Source organism: Triturus cristatus, chromosome 6 (genome assembly GCF_964204655.1).
Source record: "Triturus cristatus chromosome 6, aTriCri1.1, whole genome shotgun sequence".
Lineage (NCBI taxonomy): Eukaryota > Metazoa > Chordata > Amphibia > Caudata > Salamandridae > Triturus > Triturus cristatus.
Window position 1 is genome coordinate 789,061,644 of NC_140589.1, and position 15,666 is coordinate 789,077,309.

At 43.0% G+C, this 15,666-nt stretch overlaps 1 protein-coding gene across 2 annotated transcripts in view; it reads left to right on the plus strand.

The window, feature by feature from the left end:
- Positions 1-15,666, plus strand: part of LOC146817881 (uncharacterized) — a 415,767-nt gene that overhangs the window by 255,884 nt on the left and 144,217 nt on the right. For both annotated transcript variants that reach the window (XM_085611368.1, XM_085611369.1), the window contains exons 8-9: positions 7,004-7,057; positions 11,636-13,079. In XM_085611368.1, the coding sequence (XP_085467494.1) occupies positions 7,004-7,057; positions 11,636-13,079 (1,498 nt within the window). The remainder of the gene's footprint in view (positions 1-7,003; positions 7,058-11,635; positions 13,080-15,666) is intronic.

Genomic DNA, 15,666 nt, shown 5'->3' on the forward strand with positions numbered 1-15,666 from the left:
AATAATCATTGTGTGTTTACATTTTCTAATTTTCACTCTGCATGCAGCAAAATGTGCGCTGTTTGTTTGGTAATGATATGCTGTTCGCGAACAACTCTGGAGGAAGCCTTTGCTACATTCAACGCACTACCTGCTCACTCCCTGTAGGCAGAACATCCATGAGTCTTTCTATTGTTTACTGTAAAACATTTGTTCTACTTCTGCCTTCTCCAACAACAGTTGGTCAGAAAGAGTTCAATATATTCATACCAGGGGATAATATTAACATGGTAGGTTTATGTGAAGTTGTAATATGCTGAACTGTGATGTGTTGTTGAAAAGATGCTGACTGTGCAATTCTTCATTGCTTTCTATGATAAAATGTATTATGCAAGACCCTCACACTAGCGGTGATCCAGATCTTTTTGGGTCTGCTTTCTCCTAGGAATGCTACCCGATTTCTTGTCGATTTGGTGCACAATTTGAACTTGGGCTATTTTTCTGATCTTGCTCATTATCATATCTATTGTTATTATTGGGATCTTTTTTGCAACTGTTCTTTATGTCCTCTGATTGATTTATGGAACTGAGCTATATTTGTGACCTCTATATTGTACTTTAATATTTTAATAAACCTTCATGGTATGCCTAAAATTATTAATCTCAATTTCCTTTTTCCAGTTCTTTCTTTCTTATTGACTGTATCTTTCCAATGCTTTTTTAAAACTTGTCTTTAGGGATATATTGCCTCATTTATTCTTGAGGTCAACACTGTCCCGACTCCACATACAGGCTCCACTATTATGTGGATTATCTATTTGTTAATGCACCCTCACCTTTATTAACAATGGATTAGTAAACCACCAATTTCACTGTAAATGATGAAGTTGCATTCTGGCTCCGAGGGGATGGCATTTTCTGAATGTAGTGCCTACAGACTTTGCCATCATAAAGGTAGTAACAAAATCTGAAAGAGACTGTGATGGGAGGATTGTGCCTTTCACTTTGAATTATTTTTAGTTTGAAATATTTTTATTGAGTTATTTACCAACAAGATGCAGTGATATATGTAGCCTAACACATAGGCCGGCAGTTTTCCTTTGTTCTTCAAAGAGCATCAAAATAACATAGACAAAAATTTCACCACCCACCCTCACCCTCCCCCATCTCCCCCCCCAGCCTCCACCCCCTCTGTAGGTGCCTGGACCACGAAGTAAAAACAGACCCAGCCCTCCCCCGTATGAAATGATACTATCTAATTGGTTGTGTGACTCAATTCGAGAAGACGCAATAGCCTCAGGTACTTAGGGCAGGACAGCTCACGGAGTTCCGTGCACAACAGGGAGACAAAAGGCTGCCACATCTCTGCAAAGGAATCCCCGTCCCCCTGAAGGGAAAAGGTTATGCGTTCCATGCCAAGAACATACCACCAGCGATGTAGGCATCCTTGTATGTTGGGTATGGTATCAGTGCCCCAATGTGAAAGTTTAATTTGTAGCGCCGCTCCTAGAGCTATGCCCAATTGCCTGCCTTTACGTGACTTGAGGGGGAGGTAAGTCTATCAGATACCCCTAGGACCACATACGCGGGAAAGCACAGAAGTGTAGTGTCAAAATGGCTATCTATCTCGTCCAACACCTGTGCCCAGCAGGTAGTGAGAAGAGGGCAAACCCATAGTAAGTGTAACAGAGTGTCTTCGGTGTCACAGCCCCTCCAACAAGTAGGGGAACTTTCAGGATCAAACTTATGAAGTCGGGACAGTGTCAGGTACCTGTATGTCATGATTTCAGTAGCTGTTTCAATGCTATTGGTATTGCGTGCAGAGTGTCGGGCTCTGTAGTGAATGTCTGCCCATTCTTTCGGGGTTAGAGTCCGCCCAGGTCCTGCTCCCATCGTCGTTGACCTGCCGAGTGATCCACCTGTTCAGGGGGGCGTAGGATGTGATAGAGTTCCCTAATAAGGCATTTTGGGGAGCGTTTGGAGAGCAGCAAACGTTCACATTTAGTGAGATGCCGCTCCCCTCCTGGGCGAACTTGGGGCTGCATGACTCTGTGACATACTTGGAGGTAATGGGAGCGCTCGGTTTCGGGCATACAGAAATCGGATTTAAAATCCACGAAAGAGCGAGGGCCCTCGACATCGAAGAAAAGCCCTGCAGATCTGTGACCCTCCTCATGCCAGTGTCAAATTGCATCTCTGTCAAGGCCCGGGGAAAAGTCTCGATTTTCGGTAATGGGAGTAAGGGAATGTCGTTAATCCGTGGCGGGTAGCAGGCGTGTCCCAAGCCTTCAATGTAGCATGAGTCAGAGGAGAGCCGTAAAGCCCCAGGGGCCTACCGGTCTTGTGGAGAAAGGGACTTTCCAGAGAGCTATCCCAACGAGTGCCCGCTCCATGAAGAGCTAATGCTTCTCAAACGCCGATTGAACCTAATTCAAATAGGGTCCGCAATTGCATCGCCTTATAATAGCGGTCCAGATCAGGGATCCCGACACCCCTTCTTCGTGGGCTCTGTAACTCAGATCTCTGGTCATTCGTGGTCTTTTATTATCTGCCCAGATGAAGGCGTTAAAATCGGACTGCAGCTGCTTCAAGACGCCCGGAGGAGGATCTATAGGAACGGTTTGGAATAAATATAAGGCCCTGGGAAGCATATTCATTTTAAGGGCCGCTACTCTGCCCAGCCATGAAAGATTGAGCGGTCGCCACCGTTTGAGCTCCTGTCTTGTCTGTCGCAGCATTTGAGAATAATTCAAGGAAGCTGTCTCTGCGACGGAGGTAGACAGCAAAATGCCCAGATACGGTACGACTTTTTGGTCCCACTGGATGGGGCATATTTCGGTCGAGGCCGAGGTGGTGGCCTGCATCAGTGAGAAACTCAGAGCCTGGGACTTGGACATGTTAACCTTGTATCGGCTAAAAACGCTGGTACGAAGGTTAGGGGGGACTCAAGCGTAGCAATGACATCGTCTGATGGTATGGCGCTCGCCTCCAAAGAGGATTCCCTGGATCAGTTGGTTCGGTCGTATGCATGGGGCTAGGTGCTCCATATAAAGGGCAAAAAGGAGGGGGGAAAGCCGGCAATCCTGGCGCGTGCCTCTAGTGATATGAAAGGGTGTCGAAGTAAGACCATTCACTCTGACAGTAGCAGAGGGGTGACTACAGCTGCTAAAAACGCAGTGGCAAAAACGGCTCCCAAACCCAAATCTCTCCAGAACAGTTTCCAAAAAGGGCCAGTGAACCCTAACGAACGCCTTCTCTGCGTCGAGAGAAAAACTCGTTCTACTGATTGGCGAGGGAACTTATCCAGGAGATGTAACAGGCGCCTGGTGTTATCGCTACACTGCCTAGTGGCAACAAAGCCGGCTTGGTCAGGGTCAATTAATCTCGGCATCATAGATCCCAGCCTGGCTGCGAGAATGCCTGTAAAAATCTTAAAATAAATATTTAAAAGAGAGATCGGCCTACATAAGGCGCAATATCTGTCATCTTTCCCGGGTTTGGGCAATACTGCCACGGATGCCAGTAGCATCTTCGGTGGTAGTCCCCTGGTATCATCGATAGAATTAAAAAGTCGCGTCAGTATGGAAACTACTAGGGAGCAAAATGTTTTGTAAAAAAGGGCGGTGAACCCGTCGGGCCGGGGGAATTATGAAGTTTAAGTTGAGCTATGGCCGAGATAACTTCCTCTAGTCTAATGGGGCAGTCTACGGTCGCTGCCTGGTCTGCTGTCAACCTTGGCAATGTAACATTCTGACAGTACCGGAGAGGTTTCTGCTCGGGCAGAGGCTGCGCTGTATATAGGGTGGCGTAAAAGTCCCCAAATGCGTTTGCAATGTTCTCGCCCGTCGTGCGTTCAACACCCTCGCCTGTCCATAGGAGTGGGATTGTCGCCTCCTGCCTCTGTGCTCGTAGTTTGTGAGCTAATAATCATCCACATGTGTCCCCTCCGATATAAAATGTGTGCTTCAAACGAAGTGCAGCGTATTCCGCTCTGTCCAGGTCGAGGCTAGCCAGGTGTGCCCGGGCCGCCTTCAGCTTCCTCCAAATACGAGGAGCCCCCATCCAGTTGTGAATCCCCTCAAGTTCTAGTACCTGTTTTGAAAGATCGTTCCTTTTCTCCCTGCGCGCCTTGTTGTCTACAACTGACGTAGCTATAAAGTCACCCCACGTCACTAGTTTGAGCATTTCCCAGAGGGAGTTAATAGAGGTGTCTTGTGTGTCGTTTATAGCTATGAAGTCTTCCAGTGTCTTCGTGAGCCACGCAACCACCTCAGGACGGTGGAGAAGTGTATCCCTTAGTTTCCAAGGGTATGGGGGTCTGAGAATGGAGGGGAACAGTAGTGTCGTGGTCAAGGCTGCATGGTCTGAGAGTGCTTGTGGTTCAATAGCTGCAGTTTGTGTCATCTGATGGAGAGAGCGAGTCATTAGGAAGTAGTCCAGCCTGGCGTACATCCCCCTAGCGTGAGATTAAAATGTGTAGTCAAGGGTATGAGGGTGAAGATGTCGCCACAAATCTACCAATCCCAGGTCCCGCAGCCATTGTCTGTGTGTTGCAGAGAGAGCCCCTGTCGATCCCTGTCGTTGTGCGGAACGGTCAAGTTGACCATTGAACAGGATGTTCAAGTCACCCCTAATGAGGAGTTGCCAATCTAAGGTGGAGGTAAGGTCGTCAATCTCTGTGTGTAGGAAGGTCTCCTGGCCCTCATTAGGAGCCTACAGTGGCCAGAGTTAAGGTATGCCCCCCGATGGTTACGGAATGCGCCAGAAGTCTCCCATTAATTTCAGACACCTTGGCCCCCACCTTCCCAGGAAATGTGCGCGCAACAAGGATGGCCACCCCAGCCCTCTTGGCAGAGAGGGAGGACTAGAACTGGTATGGGAAGGCCCTAGAGCATATTCTGTGAGTGTCACCAGACAGCAGATAGGCTTGTTGTAACAAGTAAAGATGGCCCCCAGAGTTTTCTAAATAAAACAGGATAGCTCTGCACTTAATCTGGTTGTTTAGCCCTTTTACATTCAGAGTAAGGATTTTAACACTCATCTACACCAGAGGGAGGGGGGGAATCGCGCATCCGGAGATCGCAAACTAGACAAGCTATCTATTTCGGGGAACCAATGCATGTCAGGAGGGTTGCTGGAGATTAACATAAGAAGCTGTCCAAGCGTGGGAGAGGAAAGCAGTAGGGGAAGGAGGACCCAGATATGTGGTGCGGACTAGTAAAGATAGGCTGAGTTAAGGGCGCCCTAACTGCGAGGTATCCCCAGGGAAATACTGACCCCACGCCTAGGTTGTGGTCCAATGCGCATGACAGGAGAATCAGAGCATGGGGGAGGAGACCCCAACAACATAAAGAACAGTAACATAAAAATAAAGCAAGAGGGTCAAAGTCAATGTCCTAGTAAAACAAAGAAGAGGTACTCATGGCCCAAAGCTCCCCGCTCAAACCAGAAAAGCATATGAGAATTTTGCAACATCATCCTCCGGAGGCGAGGGTGTATCCATACTATACCAATATGTGGGCAATAGAATTCGTGCTTCACTCCGAGGATGCCCCAGTGAGAGTCGATAGTACTGCTTGCCGTTCTTTAGCCATGATGTCTGGATCGGGCGCATTGCTGGACTCGGGGGCTTGATAGTAGTCCATCCATGGCCGCTGCGGCACCGACGGGGGTGCTGATTCTGGTTGGACTGTTCCGGCGCAGGTTCATCAATGCCCAAAAGTTTGTAGGCTGCCTGGAGTGAGTGGATTTGACTCAGCTCCCCTTTATAGGAAAAGATCAACCGAAACGGATGTCCTCAGGAATATGTTATGCCTGATTCATGGAGGTGAAGCATGATCAGTCGGAAGGACTTGCATTTGAGCAACGTGGAAGCGGCCAAGTCCTGAAATAATGGGCGTTTCTGACCCTGGTAAGTAAAGTCCGGGCTCCGCCTTGATTCATGAAGGATCCCTTCTTTAAATTGGAAATCGTGAACGCAAGTTAGGATGGTCACTTGGGGCGCAGAGGCCGATCTTCGAGGGTCCACCTTGTGTGTGCGGTCCAGTTTGACTGAGAACTCCGGGGACTCTCCCAGGATGGATCGGAAAAGGCCTGTTACAAATGCCTCGACATCGCCCGCACTATCAGCGTGTGCCAAACCACTGATGCGAATGTTGTTGCGCCGGGACCTGTTCTCCTGGTCCTCGGTATCGGCCTGCAGGTCTAGATGTTGCTCATTCAGACGGATGACCTCTTGTTGGAGATGTTCAATTTCTTCATCCTGCCCTTTTTCATGTTCCTCTACTGTGTTTACTTGCTCTCCTAAGGAGTCCACATCACGGCGCACTTCCCGGAGATCGGCCTGGAGGTCGCTCTTCATTGTGGCGAGGTCATCCCGAAGGGAAGAATAGAGGGACTCCAGGAAGGAGACGCTGATAGGGTCCTGTTTAAATTATTTTTAAAAGAATTTGAAGCTTACCTAGAATTCCTTCCTTAGTTTTACATGTTATACATTTTGTAATCATTTCTTAGGGCCAAAGATAGGCGAAATGCGAATGTAGAGGATCTATAGATTATAACTGTAGTCACTTTACATCTCTCATTTCTTTATTGACAATGCTCTCAAATAATACCAATATAATTCACCAATATCTGCTTGCAGAGTGTGCCATGTGTGTCATTGCTCGAAGTCTATATGGAAAAAGTTTAATTTTTAAATTGTTAAGATTTTTTAAATGTTTCAACTTAGAACTGTACATTAGCCCTAATAAAACAACAATGCTTGGCACTAGTTACACTCAGAATATTTGTACAGCTTGAAAATACTAAGCATCTGAATCTCCGTAGTTCCATACATATTTGGAAATTATTTAGTTTTTGTTACTTAAGACTTACATTCTTGTCATTCATAAAATGCTTCCTGTAACTTCAAATTCAATATAATTAAATAATGAACCAAGATCATTAGGCGAGTTTTACATGTACTGTTAAAGTTCTGTCCACTGTCTTACAATGAATGGATGTTTATATCACACACTTACAGATAGACGAGTTCCTGGGCTCTTACCAAAGGACAGCGCAGCTGGGAGGAAAAACAGTAAATATACCCACTTTACTAAAATGCTGCTAGAAAAAATGTTTGCTCTGCGCAAATTCAGTTGAACAGACTGTGGAAACTGTTAAATACGTGCAGAACAGTGAGCCTAGAGTGAACCAAGTCTAGTCGATATAGGTATCCAGGAAAAACCTGATTGTTGCCAACTTTAGGAACCTTCAGGAGAAATATCAACAGATGAGGCATATTGAAACAGATTTACTGCAAAATGAGCATAGCGGACACAAAAACATGACTAGAAAGTGCAAATTAGGACTACTGTCAAGCTACATCAGTGGCTAAAGGAATAAAGATTAATACAGAGAGGGAGGAAGAAGGGAACTTGAACTAAAGTAAATTTAAGTGAATATGAAAACTAAATGGGTAGCTACATCAGTGGTCAGAGGAGTAAAGAGTAATACAGAGAAGAAGAAAGAAGGGAAATTGCATTAAAGTAAATTTAATTGAATATGAAAACTAGATGAGTAGCTACATCAGTGGATAGAGGAGTAAAGAGTACTAAAGACTGGAAGAAAGAAGAGAAATTGCATTAAAGTAAATTTAAGTGAATGTGAAAGCTAGATGGGTAGCTACATCAGTGGATAGAGGAGTAAAGAGTACTAAAGACTGGAAGAAAGAAGAGAAATTGCAATAAAGTAAGCTTAAGTGTATATGAAAACTAGATGGGTAGCTACATATGTGGATAGAGGTGTAAAAAGTAATACAGAGTGGAAGAAGGAAGAGAAATTGCAATGCGATAAATTGAAGCAAATGTGAAAGGTAGGGGGTGTGAAGCAGCAATATTTTCTTTTGCAAACTCATAAAGATCTATAAAACAATTTGCTAAGACCCGTCACCTGTAGACTGAAGCAAACGTTGTAGAATTTTATCACAAGTCACTTCAACGGACTGCAGAATAAAAAAAATACCCCATTCTAATTTAGTTATTGTTATAACAAGATACAGCCAAGTAAGGGTCTCCGAAAATACCACAAAGAAGGGTTTAGGTATTGTTTATGTTAATCTTTGAATCAATTTATTCTTTTAATATTTAGTTGCATGACAACATTCACCTGAATACACTACTGCTAAGCACCCCAGGTCCTAAGGTTTCTAGCTTCTTCACTTTGGAGTTTTTATTTCCATTGAGGGGCTTGTAGCCTTGATTATTCCATTATAAAACAGGGATATATGTCCCAGAATGCAAAGATAAAACCTGAGCTGGAGCAGTTAGTCGCAATGGAAATGAGAAACTTGGCAGCTATGAAGCTTGTCCTTAAAAACAGCATGTTTTATTACTGCAACCCTGTGGCTTGGATCCTCCTGTGTGTTCAAAGGAGCAAACATCAAATCCTATTTATCCAAAATAGTTGAGTATTGGTGGTGCAATATGCCACAACTTTTATTAGAACATTGGAATGTTGAGAGCTCCACTGAAGACAATGGAATGCTCCGGGTTTGTAAGGGCTGATACAAGCCTTCTGCTCCACCATTCTAATGTTTGCTTTTATGTTTCTCTGTATTTAATTTAGAACAATCTACCTGTTACCTGTAGTAAGTGGAATATTCCAATAGCCTTATAAACCTTCTGCTTCAGGCTATACCAGTTGTTAAAGGCCCTGTCTGAGCCTGTGGCTCGGGCCTATAACATTGACTCAGGGCCTTGAATACCCAGTATAGTACTCGGCAGAAAGCTAAAAGGCTATAATAAAATCACAAGTGGTTCAAGTTAGAGGTTAAAGAATGCTAGAACAAATCCTTGGAGGAACCTTTGTAGTACAAGAACAGGGTTGGAGATGGAAGGTTGGGTTTAAAACTTTCCAGCACCTTGTCTTTGAAACACATGTGGTCTTTTACAGTATGAACGGGAATTTCATGGTAATTGGTATCAAAAGTGTCGACAGACAGGAATTGCCATTACTCGGGATGCAGAGCTGGTTATTAATGATTTGCAAAATTATTGTTTCAGTGCTAAATCTTGGTGCAAAGTTAGACTGGAGATTGTTAAGAAGATTGTTTTCACTGACAAGCTGTTTTAAGTGTTTGTTGGCATAGCTTTCTAGGCGATTGGCTCAGAAAAGTACCAGAAACCAGAGGGAAGTTTAAAGAATAATTCCTGTCTGCAATTGTTATTGTTTTTATAAAAGAAGAAAAACGTTCAGGCATTCATTTTCCTTAAAAATATTCAAAGTTATTTTGCATTTGCTGTCTTTCTTTCACTTTCTGTGCCTTATGAATCAATTTTCTCCAGGACTGACTCATATGTCCATATCAACTAGTCACTGTCATTGTATCTCCGTTGACTTTTCTACCTATGCAGTTTATAATATTTGGTTCCCCCTCTTTATTCTCGTTTGGTGACCACAAGCTGTTTTTTTGCTCATTTTTATTATCTTACTTCATATAGTACTTCTCTGTAGCTGACATGCACATTGTTAATGTAGGAAATTGGGTTAAAATGTGGGGTGGGTGACTGTCCACTTTAAAGAATAAACACAACTCTTGTCAGGATGAACCCTCAAATTTACTAAATTAACCTGAGCTCGACTCCCTGTTAGCTATGACACTGAGCAGACAGTCTTAACTTAGGGCATTGTGCCAAGTGGAAAACAATAAACTAAATTTGAAAAAATATTGTATAATATAATAGACAAAATGACACCAAAATGACAAACAATTCCATAAGAGGAACCATAAGTATGAATTTGTAAACCTTTAGGTAAAAATAACACCAAAAAGCAGAAAGTGCCAATGATAGTCAATGGTCGCAGTAGACCATGACCTAGGCGTCATTTGAGGTCGCCCACGATGGGGCGCCGGTCTAATACACCAACGAGGTTGATCCTAGTCAAAGGTTTTACTTTCTGATTTTCGCTTTTAAATCTCAGTGAGCCATAGAAGTACACTTCTAAGGCCCTCAGGACCTCTGGTGAGGCACTTACAGGGTGTAGGACAGAGGCCAACAACAGGGTCCAGTCCAGATCCAGTTGGCAGTGGTCAGCAGTGTATTTCCTGGAAAAGGCATTTGCAGCTTGTTGTCTCCCTGTAGTAACATAGGAGGTCAGCCAACTGATGCTTGGAGTCCACTTCTTTGTCCTGGGTACAAGGGAAGCAGATCTAGTATTTTAGGGATCCTCTCAGACCACGAACAGCAGATCCGTTTCTCTTTTTTATTTCCTTAGGCCTAGAAGTATTCTGAAGTGGGTGCCTGGAGGTGCCATATTTGTGCCTGATACTAGCTAGTGGGTGGGGGTTACTCCTGGGCACTTCCTAACCAATGGGGTTAAATTTTCCAGGGCCAGCCTACCCACTTTTTCAGTAGTTGCTATTTTCCTTACTGCAAACAGGGCCAAAATGTTGGTACTTAGGCCACACTAAACCTGAGGGCTAGTGGTGTGAATGGAGAGCGTACTATGGTAGTTCTAGTGTCCTCCCACATCTAACATTAAAACCCAGTTTGAGGCAGGCACTATACCCACAGCATACCAAGAGACAGATGTCTGGTAGGACAAAACCAAGGCCGTTCAACAACCAGTCAGAATCCACAAGAATTGTCTTGACATCCTCTTCTCTACTTTTCAAGTGTGTCCCAAATATTACATGTATCTCAACAGACCTATCAAGCAGGATTTGACACTGTGCTGTGAAAAGGAGACCCATAGCCCCCACCCTGCATATTCTGTTAAGCTAAACTCAGAGAACTTATCTTTGGCCATTCAGGTTAGATGATTGTTTGCTCCTGAAAGGCATTCCACATCTCAGTCAAACGTATCCAATACTTGAGCACAGGCTGAGAGCTACATGAGGCTTATGCTGATTAAACGTCTGATGGCTCAGGCAGGTAAAGGGAACTTTTCTAAAATTTTCTTTTCTTTAATATTTATAAAAGTCTTGACTTTTCATTGAATTGGACTATTAATAACTATTACAAATAGTTGTTTAATTTCTTTTTTTGTAGGTGGTCCCTTTCCCATGTTAGCAGTACTAGTAATGTAATCTGCAAACTGTCATTTTCTACCTAAAACAGATAAGCCTGCGACAGTGAAAGTAGTGTTTTGGACCTACACTGTAGTATTAATTTTCCTCATGAAAGTTGATCCACTGTTGCTATTTGCGATACATTGCACTGTTTTGTGTTGGGGAAACGCCAAAATAGTTCTTGAAATAGAGTAGAAGACAATGAATATGGAAGACTCAAAACAGCTATTTGCAAAGGAGAGGAGAAATTAAAATGCTGTGCATTGAACTACTTTATAAGGATCAGCAGTAATAGGGAGAGACATAAGAGGGTGGACCTAATGGCATGGGTTTTCATTGCCACGTCAATGGTTCCGTCTGGCCTCAAGGCCAGTCATACAGCAAGTTCTAAAGGGGAGACTAAAAACTGGAAGTTATGTAATACTAAAGTAGTATCTACCAAGGGGAAAAAAAGCACATCACACAACTGTTGTAGAATGATAACGGTATCCATTGATTACGTAATAGGGCATTAAAATGGCCGTATATAATAGTATGCATCTAATTAGCATAATGTTTTGCAATATTCATTATATATTTTCCCTAATGTGTGCTTTGTTTCAGAACACTTGGGCAGAGAAAACAGCTCAGCAAAGGGCTTTTTTAAAACGCAGAGAAGGAATGAGTCGGCTTGAAAGAAATAAAGATAATCTCAAGGAAAACAAAGACGAACGCTCTGTACGAATAACTCGGCGAGTGAGCTTTGATGGCCTCCATCGACTTTCCCTACCTAATGTTCATGAAACAGGAAAAGCACAGCTCAGGAAGTATTCAAATTTCCATCGCCAGGCGAGTAGCCCTGTAACGGTGGTTACAAAGGAAAATGATTCCTCTAACACTGCAGCCAAAAGCAGCACAATTGGAAGTGGTGAAGAAGCAGAAGAAGCAGAAGAAACATCAGGAAGAGACAGCATGACAGATGCTACCACCTTGCCATCTCTTGCACAGCACACTGAAAGCAAGGAGTTGCTCACTGAGGAAGCAGATCTATCTCAAGCTGTAGGAGATGAGAAACAAGATACTGACCAGAGCTCTCATTCTCCAGGAGAATCGCTCAACTCTAACATATTGGTGGATTTTAAAAGTGCAAACATACCTTCTCAAGAGCTCAGTGGGGGACAGCAAAAAATGGATGAACCTGATAATGGTCATGGAATAAATGAAATTGAATCTTCACCAGGCAAGTCAGAGTTGAACACATCAGAAGCAGGTCCTTCAAAACAAATAGATTGGGAAACCCCCCTTGAAAGGGAAAATGTTGCCCCAGTGACTGAAAGTAAAAATGCACCTGATACCTCTGAAGACAAATGCCCTGAAGACAGCACAGCTGGCTTTATGAAGATAAATGACAGAATTGTAAAAATGCCTAACATGTATCTGAGAGGCACCCAGAGGCAAAAGAATAGCAGATCTGTTGGTTATCTCAAAGAGAAGCAAAGTGGGGATGGTGGCCATGGCAGGTCAAATGCCAAGGTTTATGTGAACGATTCTGACAGCACATCATTGGACAGTGAGGACGATCCTAAATCTCAATGTCATCAATATCCCATCAAAAATGCACCTCAGAAGTTTGGTGCCACCGACAGACATTTAGATCTATCTGACCCTGACTATGCTAGTGATAATCCCAGTGGAGAGGAGGAAATGGCACCAAACGTAAAGTATAGGTTGGCTTCTATGAAGCCCAATGCTAGTGGACTCTCTGGCCCACAAGACCACTCATTCAGCACAAGCAGCAGTGAGTCGAGTACCGGATTTGCTAGGAGAAGAGGGAGCAAAGCTTTTTCATCTTTTCGCAGATCTTCTATGCGTCTCTCCAGAGCAGCTAACAGGGAGAAGGAACCAGATAAGACAAGCACTGTTAATAGTGTGAAAAATAAAACTACTGACACACAAGCACTTCCCTCAACATGTGATCTTGTAGCTTGTCTTTACCCAGCATTAAACACCAAAGATGAGCTGCTTGAAGAAAAGAGAATCAAAGCAAATTTAAGTGATAACTCAGTAGGTAAGCAGAGTCAAGACGTATTCTTTGTCGTGATATTTACATGTGAGTGGTATGTCATGCTTCTTCAAAATTCTGTCTCAGTTTGTAGCATTGTTGCATATGAATTGTAATGTAGCATTTCACTCAAGGATTGTTGGATGTGTTAACACCGATGCAGTTGTACACCCCTAAAAATCACGAGCGATGTGTCACTACCTGATCATAAACTATTCAAAAGAGGTACATAAAATGAGGTAGTGTTGAAAGGGTAGCATTTGAAAACATTGAATGCAAAAGGTATAATGCCCCAAAATATCGACCCCACATATGTGTGGGATCAAAACAATGGACAGGATTTAAATTCAATATGAAACACTTCGCGCTTAATTTGTAAAAAAAAAAAATGAATGCTAGTGCTTAAATCTCTGCTGAGAAGCGTACAATCAGCATTATTAAATGTTAGCATGCCGAATACCAAGACTGCATAGTCTTCAATTTACCCCATGCTCTCAGAAAATGTCAGAAAAGAAAAAATAAGTGCTGGTCCCCCAAAAAGAAGAACTAGTGACCCCCACTGGCAACCACCAGCTCAAATGAAGAAGAACTTAATCCTAAGTACAATAGGACTTGTTTTGGGAACATAAGAGGTCCATTACAAGTCAGAGAGATATTAGCCGGTATTCCCTCACCTGGAGGTACTGATACAAGGTCCATCAGTAATTTAAAAGGGTAGCAGAACAATTGCCCATTCCAAGTTTTTGTGAAATAACACATGGGAATCTGTGTTTGTGACCAGTAGTTGTATATTTTTGCTTGGTATGTCACCTGGAGAGTGTGACTGATTGGAACAGGTCGAAATCTACTGGTGAACCACTCCAGTTGCTGGAGTTGCTGTAGACCTCATAATTCTGATGGAACTGGTAACTTGGATTACAGCAGAACTCATAATGAGGCCCTAATTAGGAACATTAAGAACATGTACATGTAGATAGAATATTCACTGGTTTGACCTACCATTATATGGATAATTGCATAAATCTGCAAAATAGAACTGACACTGATAAAACTAATACTTCTTACAGTGGTACGTATGTCCAGAAATATGTAATAACAAAACGACTTGAAAAAGCCCCACTGCACACCAGAGTGAAACACGTGTCAGTAAGCATTTTGCCTAAATTAATTAGAGCACTGAATCAGGCTATTCCTTACCAAATAACATTTTCATGAATTATTTCTCTACAATTAAGGGTCTAACAAATTCAGTCTTATCCAGGCGCGGCGGGCACATGTAAGAACGGTGGTTCGGGCGGGATGGGGGATTGTCGACAGACGACGGGATAGGTAAAATTAAATACACAAATACATAAACCCGCTTACATTGTGCCCGCCGCATCGCGGACTCAGCAAAGCTGCGAGCGCACGCTAAGGGGTTTTAATTATTTATTTTTAAATTTTTACCTATCCTGTCGTCTGTCAACGTATCCCACCCACCCCACCCCACCCCGTCCCACCTCTCTTACCTATGCTGGCCGCGCCTGGTATTATCATCAAATATATGGATTATATCAAACTGTACTTGTTACAACTCGAGGCTTACTTCAATTGCCTTTTATTGTCTGCCTACGTTTTTCCAAAAAGGTTTTCTGGTTTGCGTTTTGTTGTTATTTTTTTGATGCAGAGCCTTATACTCAGTTATAGCGGAGTAGTTAACACAGAAAACAAACCTGAATGCAGAATATATGTTTCAGAAACAGTGATGTTTGCTTAAACTTGTTTTTTGTAAAGACCTAAATTCTTTTTGTTTGACTAGGGAGGGTGTAGATTTAAAATCTGACCCCATGACCTTTCTACGATGCAGACACATAGGGCGCAGACTGTGCAAGGAGGAAATTACTGCACATAAGGTCAATATGTGTGTCTTTCTCTAGTATTTCTGTATAGGCTTACCTGTCAAAAATGGAGATACTTTGGGCAAGACCTCCGTGGCCCAATGAATGTAGTGAATCCTGGGGTACAACAAATGTACCATAATGCAACCTATGAAGATTGGCTCGGGGGTCTCAGTTACTTCAGCAAAGCACAACAGCTCATTTTCCTTGAAAGCATTTCACCTAGTTCCAACACCAAGGCTTTTGTTGATCTACTAAGCTCTCCCTTGAGATCAGTGCCTAATAGCTGAATATATAGAGATTCTCCCTCAATGCTGATTGAGGTTTCTTCGCCGTCCTTGATTTTAACTAGAGATTGAAGCATCTCTCTTTGTGAGACCATTGAATATGGAGTCTATGCGCTAATTGGGTTTGCTTGTAGTACCTACTTACTGGTGCCTGCCATTTTATCTGCCTCCAAATGTGTCTGAAAGTCTAAATGGGTGCAATAACACCAAAGTCTGCATTACCCGGTATTCTGGATGGAATGCACATTGATTAATGTGCATTCCATCCAGAATACCGGGTAATGCAATAAGAGGAACAACAGTAAACTGAACAGTGCTATGTAGAACTAGCAATAATTGACAGCTGGGGACAAAACCATTAAAGATGTGAAAAATATAATTAGGAGAATGTATTCTGTTTGTATCATGAGAGGAATAAAGGGTGAAGTG